The following is a 15,459-nucleotide window of genomic DNA, read 5'->3' on the forward strand; positions in this document are numbered from 1 at the left end:
AATACTTTTCTTCCCCCTCCCCTAGGCCAAATCGCATGATTCTAGTGCTCTTTTACTTTTTTTTTTAAGATTTTTTATTTATTTATTTTTAGAGAAGGAAGGAAGGGAGATAGAGAGAAACATCAATGTGCAGTCCCTGGGGGTCATGGCCTGCAACCCAGGCATGTGCCCTGACTGGGAATCGAACCTGTGACACTTTGGTTCGCAGCCCGTGCTCAATCCACTGAGCTATGCCAATCAGGGCTCTCTTTTACTTTTTTAAGAAGGGCAAAACAAGATGAAAATGATTACTTAATGAGAGTCAGTAGTAGATTTAGGGAAGCAAACCTAGGGGTCCTTATTTGCATTCAGTGCTTGGTCCACTTAAAAATAAAGTCTTTTTTTCTTTGTATTTTTCAAGAACCATATCCTGGACTTGAGAGAATGGTGTTGCTTTTTCAGTCCTTTGCAGAAATCCATTTCTGTGACAACTAATTTTAGGTAGGCTAATGATAACTAGCTTTCATTTCTTTGGAGTTTTAAATAAACTTTATTTTTTTAATGGTCTTAGAGTTTCAGAAAAATTGGAAAGATGGGACAGAGAGTTTCCATATGCCTTGCATGCAGTTTCCTCTATTGTTAACATCTGACATTAGTATGGTACACTCTCTTTAATTAAGAAATGAATACCGATATGTTACTATTAACTGAAGTCCTTAGTTTATTCAGATTTCCTTAGTCTTTACCTAATGTTTTTTTCTCTTCCAGGATTCCATCCAGGATACCACATTACATTTATTGATAGTTTTCATATCTATTAGTCTCTTCTTTGCTTTGACAGTTTCTTAGACTTTTCTTGTTTTGGTGGCCTTACCAGTTTGGATCTTTTTTCCTCTTTTTCTCTTTATTGAACTATACTTATTATATATAACATCATATTAGTTTCAGGTGTAGATATTAACTTCTAAGATACCACATAGTCCCAAGAAACAAAGAATAGCATGAGCTCTACACTTGCTGATAATTCTCCTAGAGTTTACTGGTTAATTTAGTACTTACTTAGAAATATTCTAGGAGAAACCTTTCATATTTTTTTCAGAGTAGATAAAAGGCTAAAGTCTGTATGTTTATTAATAGGAAGGTCTTGATTTTTTTCCAAGTGTTGGGAAACCTGGATTAAGAAATTTGTCACATGTCCAAAGAAATAGGACAGAGTAGATTGATCAGCACCACCTGTCCTCAGCCCCGCCTCCCAAGTGGGTTAGATTGTTTTAGTTGCTTGGTTGGGCTGTTCACTAACAGCTGTTTGCTGAATATTTTTAAGGCTCTCTGTTCTTTTAGAGCACAAGCCTAATATATCTGGCCTCTCAGTAACACTGTGATTACTGAGTTCTTGCTGTTGCCTTCTGCTCAATATTTTTCATTTTGGAAAAGCGCAATAAAACCAAGAATCACAATTTTAGGATTGCAATTAGCATTTGTTTCTGAATTTCATCTTTCTGAAGTGTCTAAAACATTCTCATTTTGGAAGTTTAGCAATATGAGGGAAGCTTAGATAGAGCAGAAAATTCTCATGCTGATGAGATGTCCCTCCCTTGTCACTCTCCCACATGCTCCAAATTGAGGCTGTATAATGTCACATTATAACTATAATGTGACTTTTTCAACAAGTGTACCAGAGTGGCTACGTCCACATGAGTTATTTCCTGAAAGTGGTCAACCTGGGCAGCTGTACATTTATTTCAATAGTTATTAACTATCTTTGTTAACGTGCTCAGAATTTTAATTTTGGATCACTGTTTTTATCTTTTGGCATATTACTTGGACTGCTCTGTCATGGTAAACTTTTACTTTGGGGATAGATTCGACTTTCACACACATTCCCAAGACACCCAGAGCAAAGTAAGGGGAATAAAATGCCAGGATGAAAAGAGATCATCTCTTTTTTAGACACATCTCAGATGTGAAGTAATGGGACTGATTTTCTTGTATAACTATACACTGGCCCTGAAGGCATTCTAAAAGAGGCATTCCAAAAAGTATTTGAAAAGTTAGATCTTGGTTAGACTACAAGTATAGCTTCCCAAGGCAAAGAGGTGACTGAGTACTCTGAAGAGGAAGATTCACGTGTTCCTCTTAGCCTGTGGAAATAATTTTATGCTTGATATCAGCCTTCAGTGCATCAGGATTTCCAGTAGAACTTGGACGGATGGATGTCTAGGCCTCATCCCATTCTTAACTGAATCATAATCTTTGGAATTGGGGTTCAGGTTAGTGTATTTTAGACAGTTACACCAGAGCTTTTCAGAGATCACCAAAAATTGAGGACCATTGCATTAACTTATATTTCATATATTCCTTTAGGTGTTGGCTTGGCTTTTTTTTTTTGTACATACTATGCTTTTAAGTACGAGAACACACTCACCTCTGAAAGGAGGCATTCATATCTATCCCATAGGAACAAAAAGATGTTCTTATTTTCTTCAATCCAAAAGAATCCTTTTCTGTTGAACTCTACTTCAAAACCATGTATACTTTCCCTGCATACCATTTGTCATATATAACTTATTACTTGTATTGGCCTCTTCCAGTAGAATAAAAACTCCATATAGGCAAATACCATATCTGTCTTTTTTTCATCACTATGTCCCCAGCACAGTGGCTGGCCCGTAGTAGACACTCAAGAATGAATGAATGGATCAGAAATAAATATGCAAGGCTAATAGGCCTTGATTTAAAGTAGACCTGAACCTGAGCCTGCCTTAATGATTTTGAAGTGCAGTGCTATATACAGCAACAAATGTTTGTTGAGTTGTGATTTAGAGCCGTAAAAAGAGTCAAGTAACTTAGACACAAACCCCAGCTCTATTATTTACTGGTATTGACCTTAAGCTTGTTCTGTTGCCTCGTTTATAAGAAAAGATAGTTAATCTGAAGGATCTCTGGAGTTCTTTCTGTCTCTGAAGAGTCTGTGATTCTAAGTGCCTGGTATTATGCCAGGCATAATAGAAGATTTCAACAGAAGCCTTCTTAAGGGGCCATTTTAAGTTGTTTAAATATATACTTCACCAATTAATTAGAAGACAATAAATTTCTAGTGAATTCCTAAGTCTAGGAATGCCCAAAGAATGTCCCATGCTCAAGGACAAGAATAAACATGATTTAAGTATTTTCTGTAGGAATGGCAATCTCTTTATGAAACCAACTCCTTTTCTGCTCTGGAAGGAGGGGATATTTTCACCGCTGTGAAATGGACAACTCTTCCTAAGCGGCAGTGTCTGGTTGTGACGACCAACTGGGAGAAAGGAAAGTTAGGAGGGTATGCAAAGAGGAAAAAAATGGAAAGCTGTGGAATTTTTAACATTTTTAAATCCTTTCCCTTTTCACCCAGCACTTAGAACAAGAGAAACATGAACTCAGAAGACGATTTGAGAACCGAGAAGGAGAGTGGGAAGGGCGTGTGTCGGAGCTGGAGAGTGACGTGAAACAGCTTCAGGATGAGTTGGAGAGGCAGCAGGTTCATCTACGGGAGGCAGATCGAGAAAAAACACGGGCTGTCCAGGAACTGTCTGAACAGAACCAAAGGTTATTGGACCAGCTCAGCAGGGTGAGTCATAAGTTACGAATTAATGGTATAAAATACTAAAAGCTGAAACAAAGCTTCTGTATAATGTCAATCATGTGTAGTAATTTCCATTTCCGTTGCTTTTGGTGTTACATCAACAAGATAAGTATTTCTCACCTACAAGGACTTTAGCTGTGCCAAACCTCCAGTCAGAAGCCAAGACCCTTTGCCTGTCATTAGCCAGCTGGTAGGCTTTAACAATCACTTAACTTGGGAGTTGTCTCCTTTTTAAAATGAAAGATTTCTGACATTCCTTACAGCTCTAAAAATCCATGATTCCTTCACCTAGAGAAAGTCTGTCACTAATAAATTATGTTAATGCGTTTAGTCCAAATATTAAATGGTGCCATCTATAAACTGAAAAGCTTAGGGAAAACTTCTAGAGCAAATGATTTTTATTGATATTACATTTGTGAATGTACATTCCTTCATATTATTTAAATATTAAAGGACGTGTACGTATATGTATTTAAAACTTGTTCTCTGTATTTCCACATTAAGTAAAAATTCTTTATTTGTACCTTTATAGGGTGGTGTCATGAAAGTATTAATTAATTAACCAAGGTCAAAACTGTAAAATCATTGCAAAGAAAGAGTTTGAGGGCTGAATAGGTGGAAATCTAATTTAAATACAGAACATAGCTTTTTAACAAATGCAGGAATGTTGTTAATGCCCTGGTCTCCTAATCCACTCACTTTGAGTTAAGAGCTGGGTTTACCATTGTACCTCAATCCTTCTCGTGTGTTGAAAATAAAACTAACTCTTCAGTTACCAGAGGAAAAAAGAGCTTCTACTCTGCTCTCATCCCTGAGCACTAATATTCTTATGAGACCGCTGCACTTGTCTGCATGCTTAGTATTTGGTGCTTAGGGCTTTGGGAAAGGTTTAACTATTAACTAGAGCAGCATATGGTAAATCCTTGGTGCTTCCACTGATTCAAGTGGTTAACACTATATGAAGTTATTTCACTAGTCTCTGTCATAGTTGCTTCCATGGGTACTCTGAGGCTGGTTAAAGCTTACATGCCTCACAAGGAAATGTGAAGTAAATGCCACTACTAGAGAAAGGGACAGAAGGGAGAGAATGGAAGGGGGGCAGGTAGAGAAGGTGAGGAAGAGAGGGAAGAAGGAAGGAAAGGAGAGAAAGAGAGATACATTCATGTCAGAATGTATATGAGGTGAGAATTCAAGTGATCCAGAGATCTTACCTGCAGGTTTCCTATGTGGGGAATCAGATCACCGTTTGAATGGCTGGAAAGGAAGAGTTGAACAATTTTCCAAGAAGGCATTTACAGGGCTAGGTCAGTAACAGCAATTCCGACTCAGTTCTAAAAGCATTTTCAGCAACCGGGAAGGGACTCGTGTACCTTGTAAAATTGTATAGGTTTTTCACTCCTCACTCATTATTCATCAAAGATTACCCAGGTAGGCCTGGCCACATTGATTTATTTGTTCAAAAATATTTATTTCATACTTATTCTGAGCAAGTGTTTCTTACAGAGACTTGCAGGAATACAACAAACCAGAAAATCAAAGGGGAAATTATTTCTTGATGTCTGAGTGCATGTTATAAAAGAACTCTGCCTTCTGATCTAGTGGAGGGTCAGCGGCCAAGAGAGGTAAAGGGAGAATGCAAACATGAGCCTGAGGCAGCGAAAGAGCCCAGAGCTGGGAATTCAGATGCACGTGGAGTCCTGACTCTGCTTCTCATTAGCTGGGTGACCTTGCTGTGCCTCGCTTTCCTTGCCCTTAGAATGGCAGTAAAAATTTGTACCTCATGCAAGTTCTGTGGACATGAAAATAAGACACTGTGTTTATGTTAAGCAGTATATTGAAGGTAAGGACTTGTTTCAGTGTTGATGGTTATTTTGCTAAAGCAGTGTCTTTATAGCTGAGGTTCCTTTGCTTAACTTCTCTGTACAAAATCCTGATAAGCTGCTCCCAAAAGAATATCGGAGGATAGCATTTCCATGAGATCTAGATTCTTCTTCTCGCTGGCCTTGAATGTAGGCCCTTGATGAGTTTAGTTTTCTCTATCTCTGTTTAAGCAGGACAGTTCCCTGGTGTCTCCATCAGCAGCCAGTCTAGATTGCATTATATTTTAATTTTATTAACTGGGTATTCAGGAACTTGAGTTGAATGGTACTTTGAAGTGAATTAAGATTCTCTTAGGATCAGAAAACAACCAGTACAAGTTAATAAAAGGCCATGCTTTTCTTAAAGTGTATGTAATGTATTTTTATAAGCATGAAATATATAAAATCTAAAAGATAGTACAATATTTCTGTGGTGTTTTTGTCCAAAGTATTTTTAAATATATTTCCTTTGCTTTCATGGTTTCTAAGGTTCTTTGGGGGTGAAGAGGTTCTACAAAATATTTATTTATGTATTTAATAATAGTTCTGTTGAGATATGATTCACATACCATACATTTTCTTTTTCTTTCTTTCTCATTTCTTTCTCCTTTTTCTTTCTGTATATAGTTGTACTTTTTAAAAGTGTACAATTCAGTGGTTTTTAGTGTATTTACAGAGTTGTGCTCACCATTATGTAATTATAGAATATTTTACCTCCCCCCAAAAGACTCTGTACCTGTTAGCAGCCACTCCCCCATTTCTGCTAACCCTCTACCCCATGTCCTGACAACCACTGTTCTACTCTGTCTCTATGGGTTTGCCTATTCTGGGCCTTTCCTGTAAATGGAGTCATACATACATGATCCTTTGTGACTGGCTTCTTTCTCTTACAGCGGTGTCCAACCCACAGTGCACAGGCTGCATGTAGCCTAGGATGACTATGAATGCAGCCCCGCACAAAATCGTAAATTTACTTAAAACATTATGAGATTTTTTTGTGAGTCCGTGTCACAATGTGTTTAATGTGTGGCCCAAGACAACTCTTCTTCCATTGTGGCCCAGAGATGCCCAAAGTTTGGATACCCCTGCCTTAGCAAATGGTTCCAAGGTTCATCCACATTGTAGCAAGTATTAGTACTTCAGTTATTTCTATGACTGAAGAATATTCCATTGAGTGGATATAACATATTTTGTTTATCCATTCATTACTTGATGGACATTTGGGTTGTTTTTACTTTTTGGCTGCCATAAATATTCATATACAATTTTTTGTGTGACCAAGGTTCTTTTCAGCTCTAAAATAGAGTGCTATGAGCGTATGTATCCCCATGAGCTTTTGTATCCTCATTATGATAAAGACAGGGATAGGTATTGTTCTAATTTTATAGCTGGGAAAACTTCAGGGACAGAAAGATACATGACTTGATTAAGGATCTTCCAATTTAAGATTGATTAGAGTTCCTGGCCTCCAACTTCAGACTTCTGAGGCAGTAATTAAGATCATAGGCTTTGGAGCCAGACAACCCTGGGACCAAACACAGACTCTGTTATTTACTGGCTGTATGAACATAGAAAAGTTTGGGGTTTTTTTACCTTTTTTAACCTTAGTTTCCTCCTCCATAAAATGGAACAATTATATTATTACGAGTACCTGATAGTGCTATGAGATAATGTATATACAGCTCTGATCACAATATCTAGCATATCATAAGTGCTCAATAAGCGGTAGCTATCATTATATTTATCATGCCCTCCTCATCATGCAGATGGGATTTCTGCATTCGTTAAACATTGATTCTCTAACTTGAGAGTGGAAGAATCCGAAATGTCCCCAGCACATATCAGTGTGTAAAAATGTTTTGTTTAGTAGCTCAGTCTCTGTGCAAAAATACTTGTGTAAATGGATTCTCCGAGGAGTTGGGTTTATTCTGTTGCACCTCTTATCCCCTGGACATTGCTGCATATATATACTAGGGATACTCTATCCCAGTTTATTTCCTTGTTTGTACAAAATGCTCTCTAAATTCTATTCTAGCTTCTAAGATTGTGAGTCTCGTTTTATGGAACTTGGGCTGACATATTTGGAGAAAGAATAATTCGCCTTCTAAGTTAGAAAGCAACACCATGATGGCACTGAGAGTGGGTTTCAGTAGGACATGTTAGACACTTACTGTCCTGGCTACATCAGCAGTGGAACGAGAACCATGGGCCTTGCTTTCAGAAAGAAGAAAGGAGAGATGTGGCCGCAGTTGTTGTCTAAGGAGAGTGCACACACACATACATACATACACACAACACACACAGGTCATAAATGTGCACAACTTTTCTGTTTATTTTTTCTTTTAAACAAAATGATTTTGTTAGTTTTTCACTTACTATATCTTGGGCCAGATTTGTATTTTTAATGATTGTATATAGTGTTCCATGTACCCATGGATGTACCGTAGTTAGTGTAGCCATTTCCTCCTGAAGAGCATGTGCGTTGGTTACCATGTTTTAGTATTATAGTCCCTGCTGTAGTAAACATCCTTGTTCACACATCTTTGCACTTTTACGTTAGCATTTCCCTAGGATGGATTCCTAGAAGTGGCATGTCTAGGTCAAAAGGTTTGTACATTTAAATTTTTAATAGATATTATCATATTGCTTCTCCAAAATATTTTAATAGTCTGTACTTTCCCTAACATTTATCTTTATTTAAGGCTGAAAAACCTATCATTCTACATGCATAAGTAGTAAAATTATTAAGAAAACTCAAGTGATTCCATCATGAAAGTCAGGATAATGGTTACCTGAGGCATGTGTATGGGGGCAGGGAGGGGGGTTGTCACAGAATGGTGCTTGGGGAGGAGGCTTTTGGGATGTGCTACTCCTTGACCTTGCTGGTGACTGCATGGATATTTGCATTATAATTATTTGCTACACAGTACATTTATGTTGTATGTATTTGTATTTATGTTATATTTTACAATAAAAAAGAAAAACATCAATCATTTATTAAACAAATATTTATAATGTGCACCTATGTATGGAAGCACTGTTCTGGGTAGTAGAACTACTGCAGTGAACAAGATAAATTCCCTGTCCTAAAATAATTCAGGAGGTTTGACAGTAAAGAAGGAACTACATAAATAATATAAATCAGGTAGTGATATGTATTATGAATGAAATAAAGCCAAGTAAGGGGGGGAAGGTGGTAGGTGAAGAGACAACTTGACTTTTTTTAATTGAATCTTTTTTTGATGCTCATCTGAGGATATGTTTTTATTGATTTTAGAAGGGGAGAGAAAGAGAAACATCAATCAGCTGCCCCCTTTATAAACCCCAACTAGGAATTGAACCCAAATCCATAAGCTAGGCATGTGCCTAGTTCTTTCCATTAAAATATGAAGCTATTTTCCCCCCTCATGTTCTAACAGAAATACTGTTTGGACTTTATGGGAATGAGAAATAAACTTCTATTATGTAAAGCCATTGAGATTATAGGGTTTAGCTATTATAACAGTTTTATCCTACTTAATATAACCATGAATGGATCTATTCCAGCCCAAGGCAATCTGAAAACATTACCACTTTTTTAAAGATTTGGGGGATGCTGGATCAAGTTACAGCTTGAAAGAAATTTACCCAAATCGGTGATTATCAGAGGTATTACCTGAGTACAAAAAGGTCAACAGCTTCTCTGCTTAGTACAAAATGGTGTATGTGTATTTAAAAAAGTGGTACTGTTACAACTATGTCTACCATTGTAATGAAAATGGGTGGAATCTTAACAATCACCGACCCCAAGTCCTTCAGAAAACTGAAGCCCGGAAAAGGAAAGTCCAGGACTCTTTCTTACCCTGTTATGACTGAGAAGGGCCAGCTATTTACCAACCCACTACTCCCTGGGTGCAAAACTGGCCTGTACTTTCCAGTCTCTCCTGTATCTAGTAAAGCCCTGTAACCAAGTTCTAACTCGTGAGTGAGTGAAACTACATGCACCATTTCCAGACGTGACCCACAGACACCCTCCAGGCTTGACCCCTCCTAGCTGTGACCTTGGGAGCCATCTGTTGGAGGTGGCAGAGTCACAAGATGGAGATGGCTGGATCACTGAATCATTGCCTGAATCGAGGGCCACCCACCAATCAGGAATACCAGTTTTTCCTCTGTTAAGCTACTAAGATTTGGGGATTTATCTGTTACAGAAACATCAGTATTAATTAATAAATACTGTAGTAATATGTAACTAGGGTTACCCCTCTACAAATAGTGAACACTGCTTCTTTGTTTTTTTCCTTAATCAGTGTTTTATTCTTCACTGCCAAAGAAATGGCTTTAGTTCTCAGGAGGAGCCCCACTGGAAGTAGCCAGGGACTGGGACTGGAGACTTGGCAGGTCACTGAACTTCTCTGAGTCTCAGCTTCCTTAACTATGTGACTTGCAAATCATTTCTAATATATAGCTGAAAAACCATTTTTTTCAAATAAAATATTAAACAGAACTTCAGTATATAAAACACAGGAATGGTCATGTTGAAATGGAAACAGGGAAGGGGACAGAAATCCACCAGCTTAATGTTTCTTTCAGCTCTTCCTTGCAACCACTTCTAAGGCACCTCTTGGAGACCTGTGTTCCTGGGAACATAGTTCAAGAACTACTGATCTAAACCAACAGTTTTCCAAATTATGTGGGGTGTTTGTTTGACAGCACAACCCTTTTCCGTATGAAATCTTATGAGAAGCCTCAATAAACAGATACAGATAGAGATAATATTTTGTTAAGTATTTTATACATTTTTCTTATGTTTCACTTCTAAAACAACACAAATTTATTATCTTACATTTTTATAGGTCAGAAGTCCAACTTGTCACTGGGTGAAAATCAAGGAATTAGCAAGGTCGCATTCCTTTCTAGGGGCTTTAGGAGAGGACCTGCTTCTCTGCACTTCCAGTATGTGTTTTTTTTAAGATTTTATTTCTTTACTTTTAGAGCAAGTGGAAGGGAGAGAGATAGAGAGGGAGAGAAACATCAGTGTGTGAGAGTCATCAACTGGTTGCCTCTCGCATGCCCCCAATCAGGTCCTCAACCCAAGCATGTGCTCTGACAGGGATTCGAACCGGCAGCCTTTTGGTTTGCAGGCTGGTGCTCAATCCACTGAGCCACACCAGCCGGGGCTAAGTATTTTATAAATTTAAATGTATAAAATTTATAAGAACAGTGAGGCCTTTTCAAAACAATTTGAAGTTGGAGGATAAGGATTATAGTGGCAGCTTTACTCAGTACTGATGTATTTGTGATTTTCAAGTAATGAAACAAATTTTATTCACCCAGTGAAGTAGTTATAAATACCACCAGTTTTTACACAGCTCGGCTTCCAACGGCATCATACTCTTGAGTTAACAGAGAAGGCAAGAAAGGCTGTAGGCACGTCTCTAGAAAGCAGCACGTGCTGAGGCGCCAGTGGTCTTTCATCTGTTAAATGTGGCGTCTGTATCAAGAGAGCGCCTGATAATCTATTTTGGTAATGGTTCTTCCAAGTGTTATAATTTAAACCCCCCACAAATTTGAAAAACCTCTAAAAAGCAAGCATTTTATAAACATCTGGCCCAGCCAGACTACAAGTTCTTGCTCAGTTCTTGCAATGACATGATAGCCCTGGATTATTTTCCTGGACTCCAATGAAGAACAGTGAAGATTCTATCAGAGTCAGAACACTACCTGTTTTTCTGCTGATTGTGCCAACTCACTGAGTACACATATTTTATTTTTCAAGGCAACCAGAACTATGGGTTAACCTGCATGGGTAACAAAAGAAAGCATAGTTTGCTGCCATTTTTTTCCTGCCAGTAAACTCCAACCTTCCTATTACCTGCAACCCATTTGCCAGGTGCAAAATTTGGAGGCCTCACCTCACATCAGACAGAGGCAGCTCATTTACTTCTGTTTTTGCCACTCTACTACAATATACTAAGCTATCTTCAGCGACTGAGGGAATCCAGATTTCAGTGTCAAAAAAAAATGAAATGAAAACAGAAAAAGTTGACTGCCATTGCATTAGGTCAAAGCTAACAGCATTAATAAGATCTACTCCTGTAGTCATTCATTTGAATCTTAGGCCTTGTAACTCCTCAAATTTAGACTTAATATGCTAGAACCTTAGGCTCTCATCTTTTGAAAAAGATAATCAGAAATGCATACAGTTGTAATTAACACAGCCAACCTGAAGACTCCTGAATTGGGCATGGTTCTCGCTGGGAAAATAATTAAGAACAGGCTCAAATAATCAAGACAGAATCTACCAATAAAAACACCCACTTGCCAAAAAAATAAGCAATTACCACTCTAATGTATTTAACTTATTAATTAGCAATAATACCAATCGAAAAAACTGGCAATGCTGTTTCCATAGAGAAGAGCTCCCATCTACAGAAGCCCCTTTTCTGTTCTCTCTAAAGTGACCCTCAACAAATCGTTTGCAGTCCTTTTAGCACACCCTTGATATAACAAACAAACTGCTAAAAGTGGATCCCAAACCTCTGGGCTCATTTTACTCAGTGACTCTGAAGTTCAGGGGCATCCAAACAATGCCCAGCCAATTATCACCTAAAAAATAAGCCAATGGATGGAAATACTTGTGAGGAGGTTTTTATTTCTGATTGATGACCCCCCCTTGAAAATACACAGAAAACCAACCTCCACACCAGCGCAAGGCCTTGGGTGTTCCCACTTAGTTTCTGATCTTCAGTTTCCTTATCTGTCACATAAGAAACAATTACCACTCCTTCCATCGTAGAGTGGTAATGAGATGAGAGGACGGTCCCATATATGAACATCCTTTGGAAATTTAAATTATTTTTGTTTAGTTGGGAAATAATCTTGTTTTCATAACTTCTTTCAAGGAAAGGTTGACTAATAACTGCCATGTCTTTTCTATTACACATCTATAAATGAATCAGACTATAAGAAAAAAAACGAGTAATGGAGTCCCCACCGCAAAAGGGGAAAAAAACCCATTCCACAACTAAAACTACGTTTGATCGGCAGCTGTTGCTCAGTGTAAATTGTCCTAGAAACAAAATGGACTATGTGTCACCCACCAGAGGCAGGGAGGCTGTGACATTGATGGCCACTGTTGTAAAGCCCTTAACCCTGAGAAAGAAACCTGGAGAAAATGTGCTTCAAGAAGTGTACCAGAGGCAGAGCTCTTAATTCCAAATAAGCTGTTTAACAAACAAGAATCTGTTGATACTCCAGAGGAAAATTGGTCTTTTCAGGGAGGATTAGCTCCAGCTAGTATGCACACTGTATTTTTTGTGTTTGGAGAAGACATTGGAGGCGGGTTGAAGACTAGAGCTCCAAACAGGCAGGAAAGGAGACACCTGTTTGCATCAGCTTCCTCCTACACATGTCACTGCACAGGCAGCAGCTCAGAGGAGTGGCTCTCCTAGGAGCTGACAGTGCAGGGCAGGTAGAAAGGAAAAATCGGGGGGTCACCGAATCCCTGTAGAGTGTAGGAGTCAGCCCTGGGAGGAGCGGGAGTAGGCACTCATCTGAATACAGCTCAGTCACTCGGAATGAGTAAATTCTTGCGTGACAACTTAGCACAAGGTACTAGAACAGAGTCTCAGGTACTAAGAGAGCTCAGACAGGAAATTTAACTCAAAATTTCACTTCAATACAACAGAATTCTTATTGTTCTATTTATGTGAAACTACCATGGATGTTTAAAAGGTAGCTCAAATTTAACAGTCTAAAAACGATTATTCAATTTTATATCCCAACCTGTCCACTTCTTGAGAACCTTTGCTCTCTCAAGGTAGTGATGCCAGTATTCCTCCAGTATCTTGAGACAAAAATCTGAGTCATTTTTTATTTTCCTTTCCTTAACTCTTTCTCACAATCCATCCATGCCATGAACAAGTCTTACTGGTTCTACCTTCAAAACATACGTTCAGTCTAACCGTTCTCACCACTTCCACAGTCAGAGCTACCATCGATTCTCCCTTTGGAGAGTCACCTCTTTGCTAGTCATCATCGTTCCACCCCTGGCCCTGCTAATCCATTCTTCCACAGCAGCTGGAGTAACCTTTTACAAAGTTATCAGTCAGGTCATGAGGTTCTCCTACCAAATACACATCACTGGCTTCACAGCACACTAATCTGGCCCCTTACAACTCCCCACCCTGCCCTTGGCCTCATTCTCCTACACTCTTCCCAAGCTGACTACATCCTAGTCACGTCCTCCTGCTTTCCATTCATTCCTCTTAGCCTGGAACAGTCTTTCACTCCTTTTTATCTACCAGGTGTCTGCTCAGACTTCGCCTCTTCAAAGGTTCCTTCTTGACACCACTGTCAAAAATCAAGTGGTCTCACACTGGCTGGGTTGGCTCAGTTGTTTGGAGTGTTGTCCCATACACCCAGAGGTTGCAGGTTTGATCCTGGAAAACTGAAGACCTCACTTCTACCCTATGCTCTGTCACTTGTTGACCTTTAATAAATCCTCACTGTGGGTCTCAGTTTCTGTGTCAGTAAAACAAGGGGATTGAACTAGAAAGTAGATGGTTCCTTCACTCTCTGCATGTTCACATGCATATATGTAATCTCTGTTAGAAAGACAATTCTTAAGGGGATGTTCTCACATTTTGTGGTATATTGTGATCCTGATCTTGTAATGTTAAACATATTCATCCAACTGGAACATGTTTATCCATCTCTGAGACCAGAGGCAGCTTCTCCTCTCACCAAAATTCTATCTCATGAGAAATAGAGAATGGTGGGGATGATTGGTGCTACAGCAGAATGTATTTTCCATTTCAGTCTTGACACATCAGGTACTTTCCCTGAACCCAACCGATGATGTGGGCAGTGAGGTGTTTACATGCTTTTCCTGTTTAAAATTATACAGCGTAATACTCAGGTTTTATGAGGCTGACATTCCCCCCTCTCCACCAGTCAGTCAGATTTTCCACATCGCCCCTAGCATTATCAGTTGCATTCAGTGCTGCATGTTTGTCACTTGCAGAACTGGGAGAATTCCCCCTACACACACCTCTCGTCATCAGTTGCTAGGTTGCAGCATTTTACATTGTCCCAGTCTGGTGATGTTGCTATGGATACCAGTTATTCCTCCTCCTATGACACTGTTCTGGTCAGGCTCAAGAGTGCAGACAAGATGTAACTATGATGTCAGAGATGTGTTAAAATGTGATTTTTGGGACTTCCAACCAAGATGGAGGCATAGGTAGACATACTGTGCCTCCTCGCACAACCAAAAGAAGGGCAACAACAAATTTAAAGACAAAAAGTAACCAGAACTGCCAGAAAATCAAACTGTATGGAAGTCCAACAACCAAGGAGTTAAAGAAGAAATATTCGTCCAGACCAGTAGGAGGGGCGGAGATGGGCAGGCAGGGTGGAGAGAACTCCCCACAAGGCAGCAGCAGCTGGAGGACACACATTTGCATGCAGATAAACTGGGAGCAACAACTGGGGAGCAAGACAGACTACGCATCCCAAGGTTCCAGCGCAGGGAAATAAAGCCTCAAACTTCTGATTGAAAACACCTGTGGAGGTTGAGGCAGTGGGAGAAACTCCCAACCTCACAGGAGAGTTCGTTGGAGGCACCCACAGGGTCCTAGAACATACACAGACCAACCCGCCCAGGAGTCAGCACCAGAAGGGTCCAGTTTGCTTGTGGGTAGCGGGAAAAGTGACTGAAAGCCAGCAGGGAGCTGAGCAAGCAGCACTCTTCCCTCTCCGACCCCTCCCCCACATACAGCACCACAATGCAGTGACATGGGTTGCCCCACCCCCTTACAACATCACAGCTGCACCAAGACAAAAAAAAGGGGGCTCAAATGAAAGAATAGATCAAAGCTCCAGAAAAAAATACAACTAAGTGATGAAGAGATAGCCAACCTGTCAGACGCAGAGTTCAAAACACTGGTAACCAGGATGCTCACAGAAATGGTTCAGTATGGTCACAAAACAGAGGAAAAAGTAAAGGCTATGAAA

At 39.4% G+C, this 15,459-nt stretch overlaps 1 protein-coding gene across 6 annotated transcripts in view; it reads left to right on the forward strand.

Moving 5' to 3' along the window:
* BICDL1 (BICD family like cargo adaptor 1) overlaps nucleotides 1-15,459 on the forward strand; it is a 78,948-nt gene that overhangs the window by 4,630 nt on the left and 58,859 nt on the right. For all 6 annotated transcript variants that reach the window (XM_036014152.1, XM_036014151.1, XM_036014154.1 and 3 more), the window contains exon 2: nucleotides 3,371-3,586. In XM_036014152.1, coding sequence (XP_035870045.1) covers nucleotides 3,371-3,586 — 216 coding nt within the window. The remainder of the gene's footprint in view (nucleotides 1-3,370; nucleotides 3,587-15,459) is intronic.

Source organism: Phyllostomus discolor, chromosome 13, assembly GCF_004126475.2.
Source record: "Phyllostomus discolor isolate MPI-MPIP mPhyDis1 chromosome 13, mPhyDis1.pri.v3, whole genome shotgun sequence".
Taxonomy (NCBI): Eukaryota; Metazoa; Chordata; class Mammalia; order Chiroptera; family Phyllostomidae; genus Phyllostomus; species Phyllostomus discolor.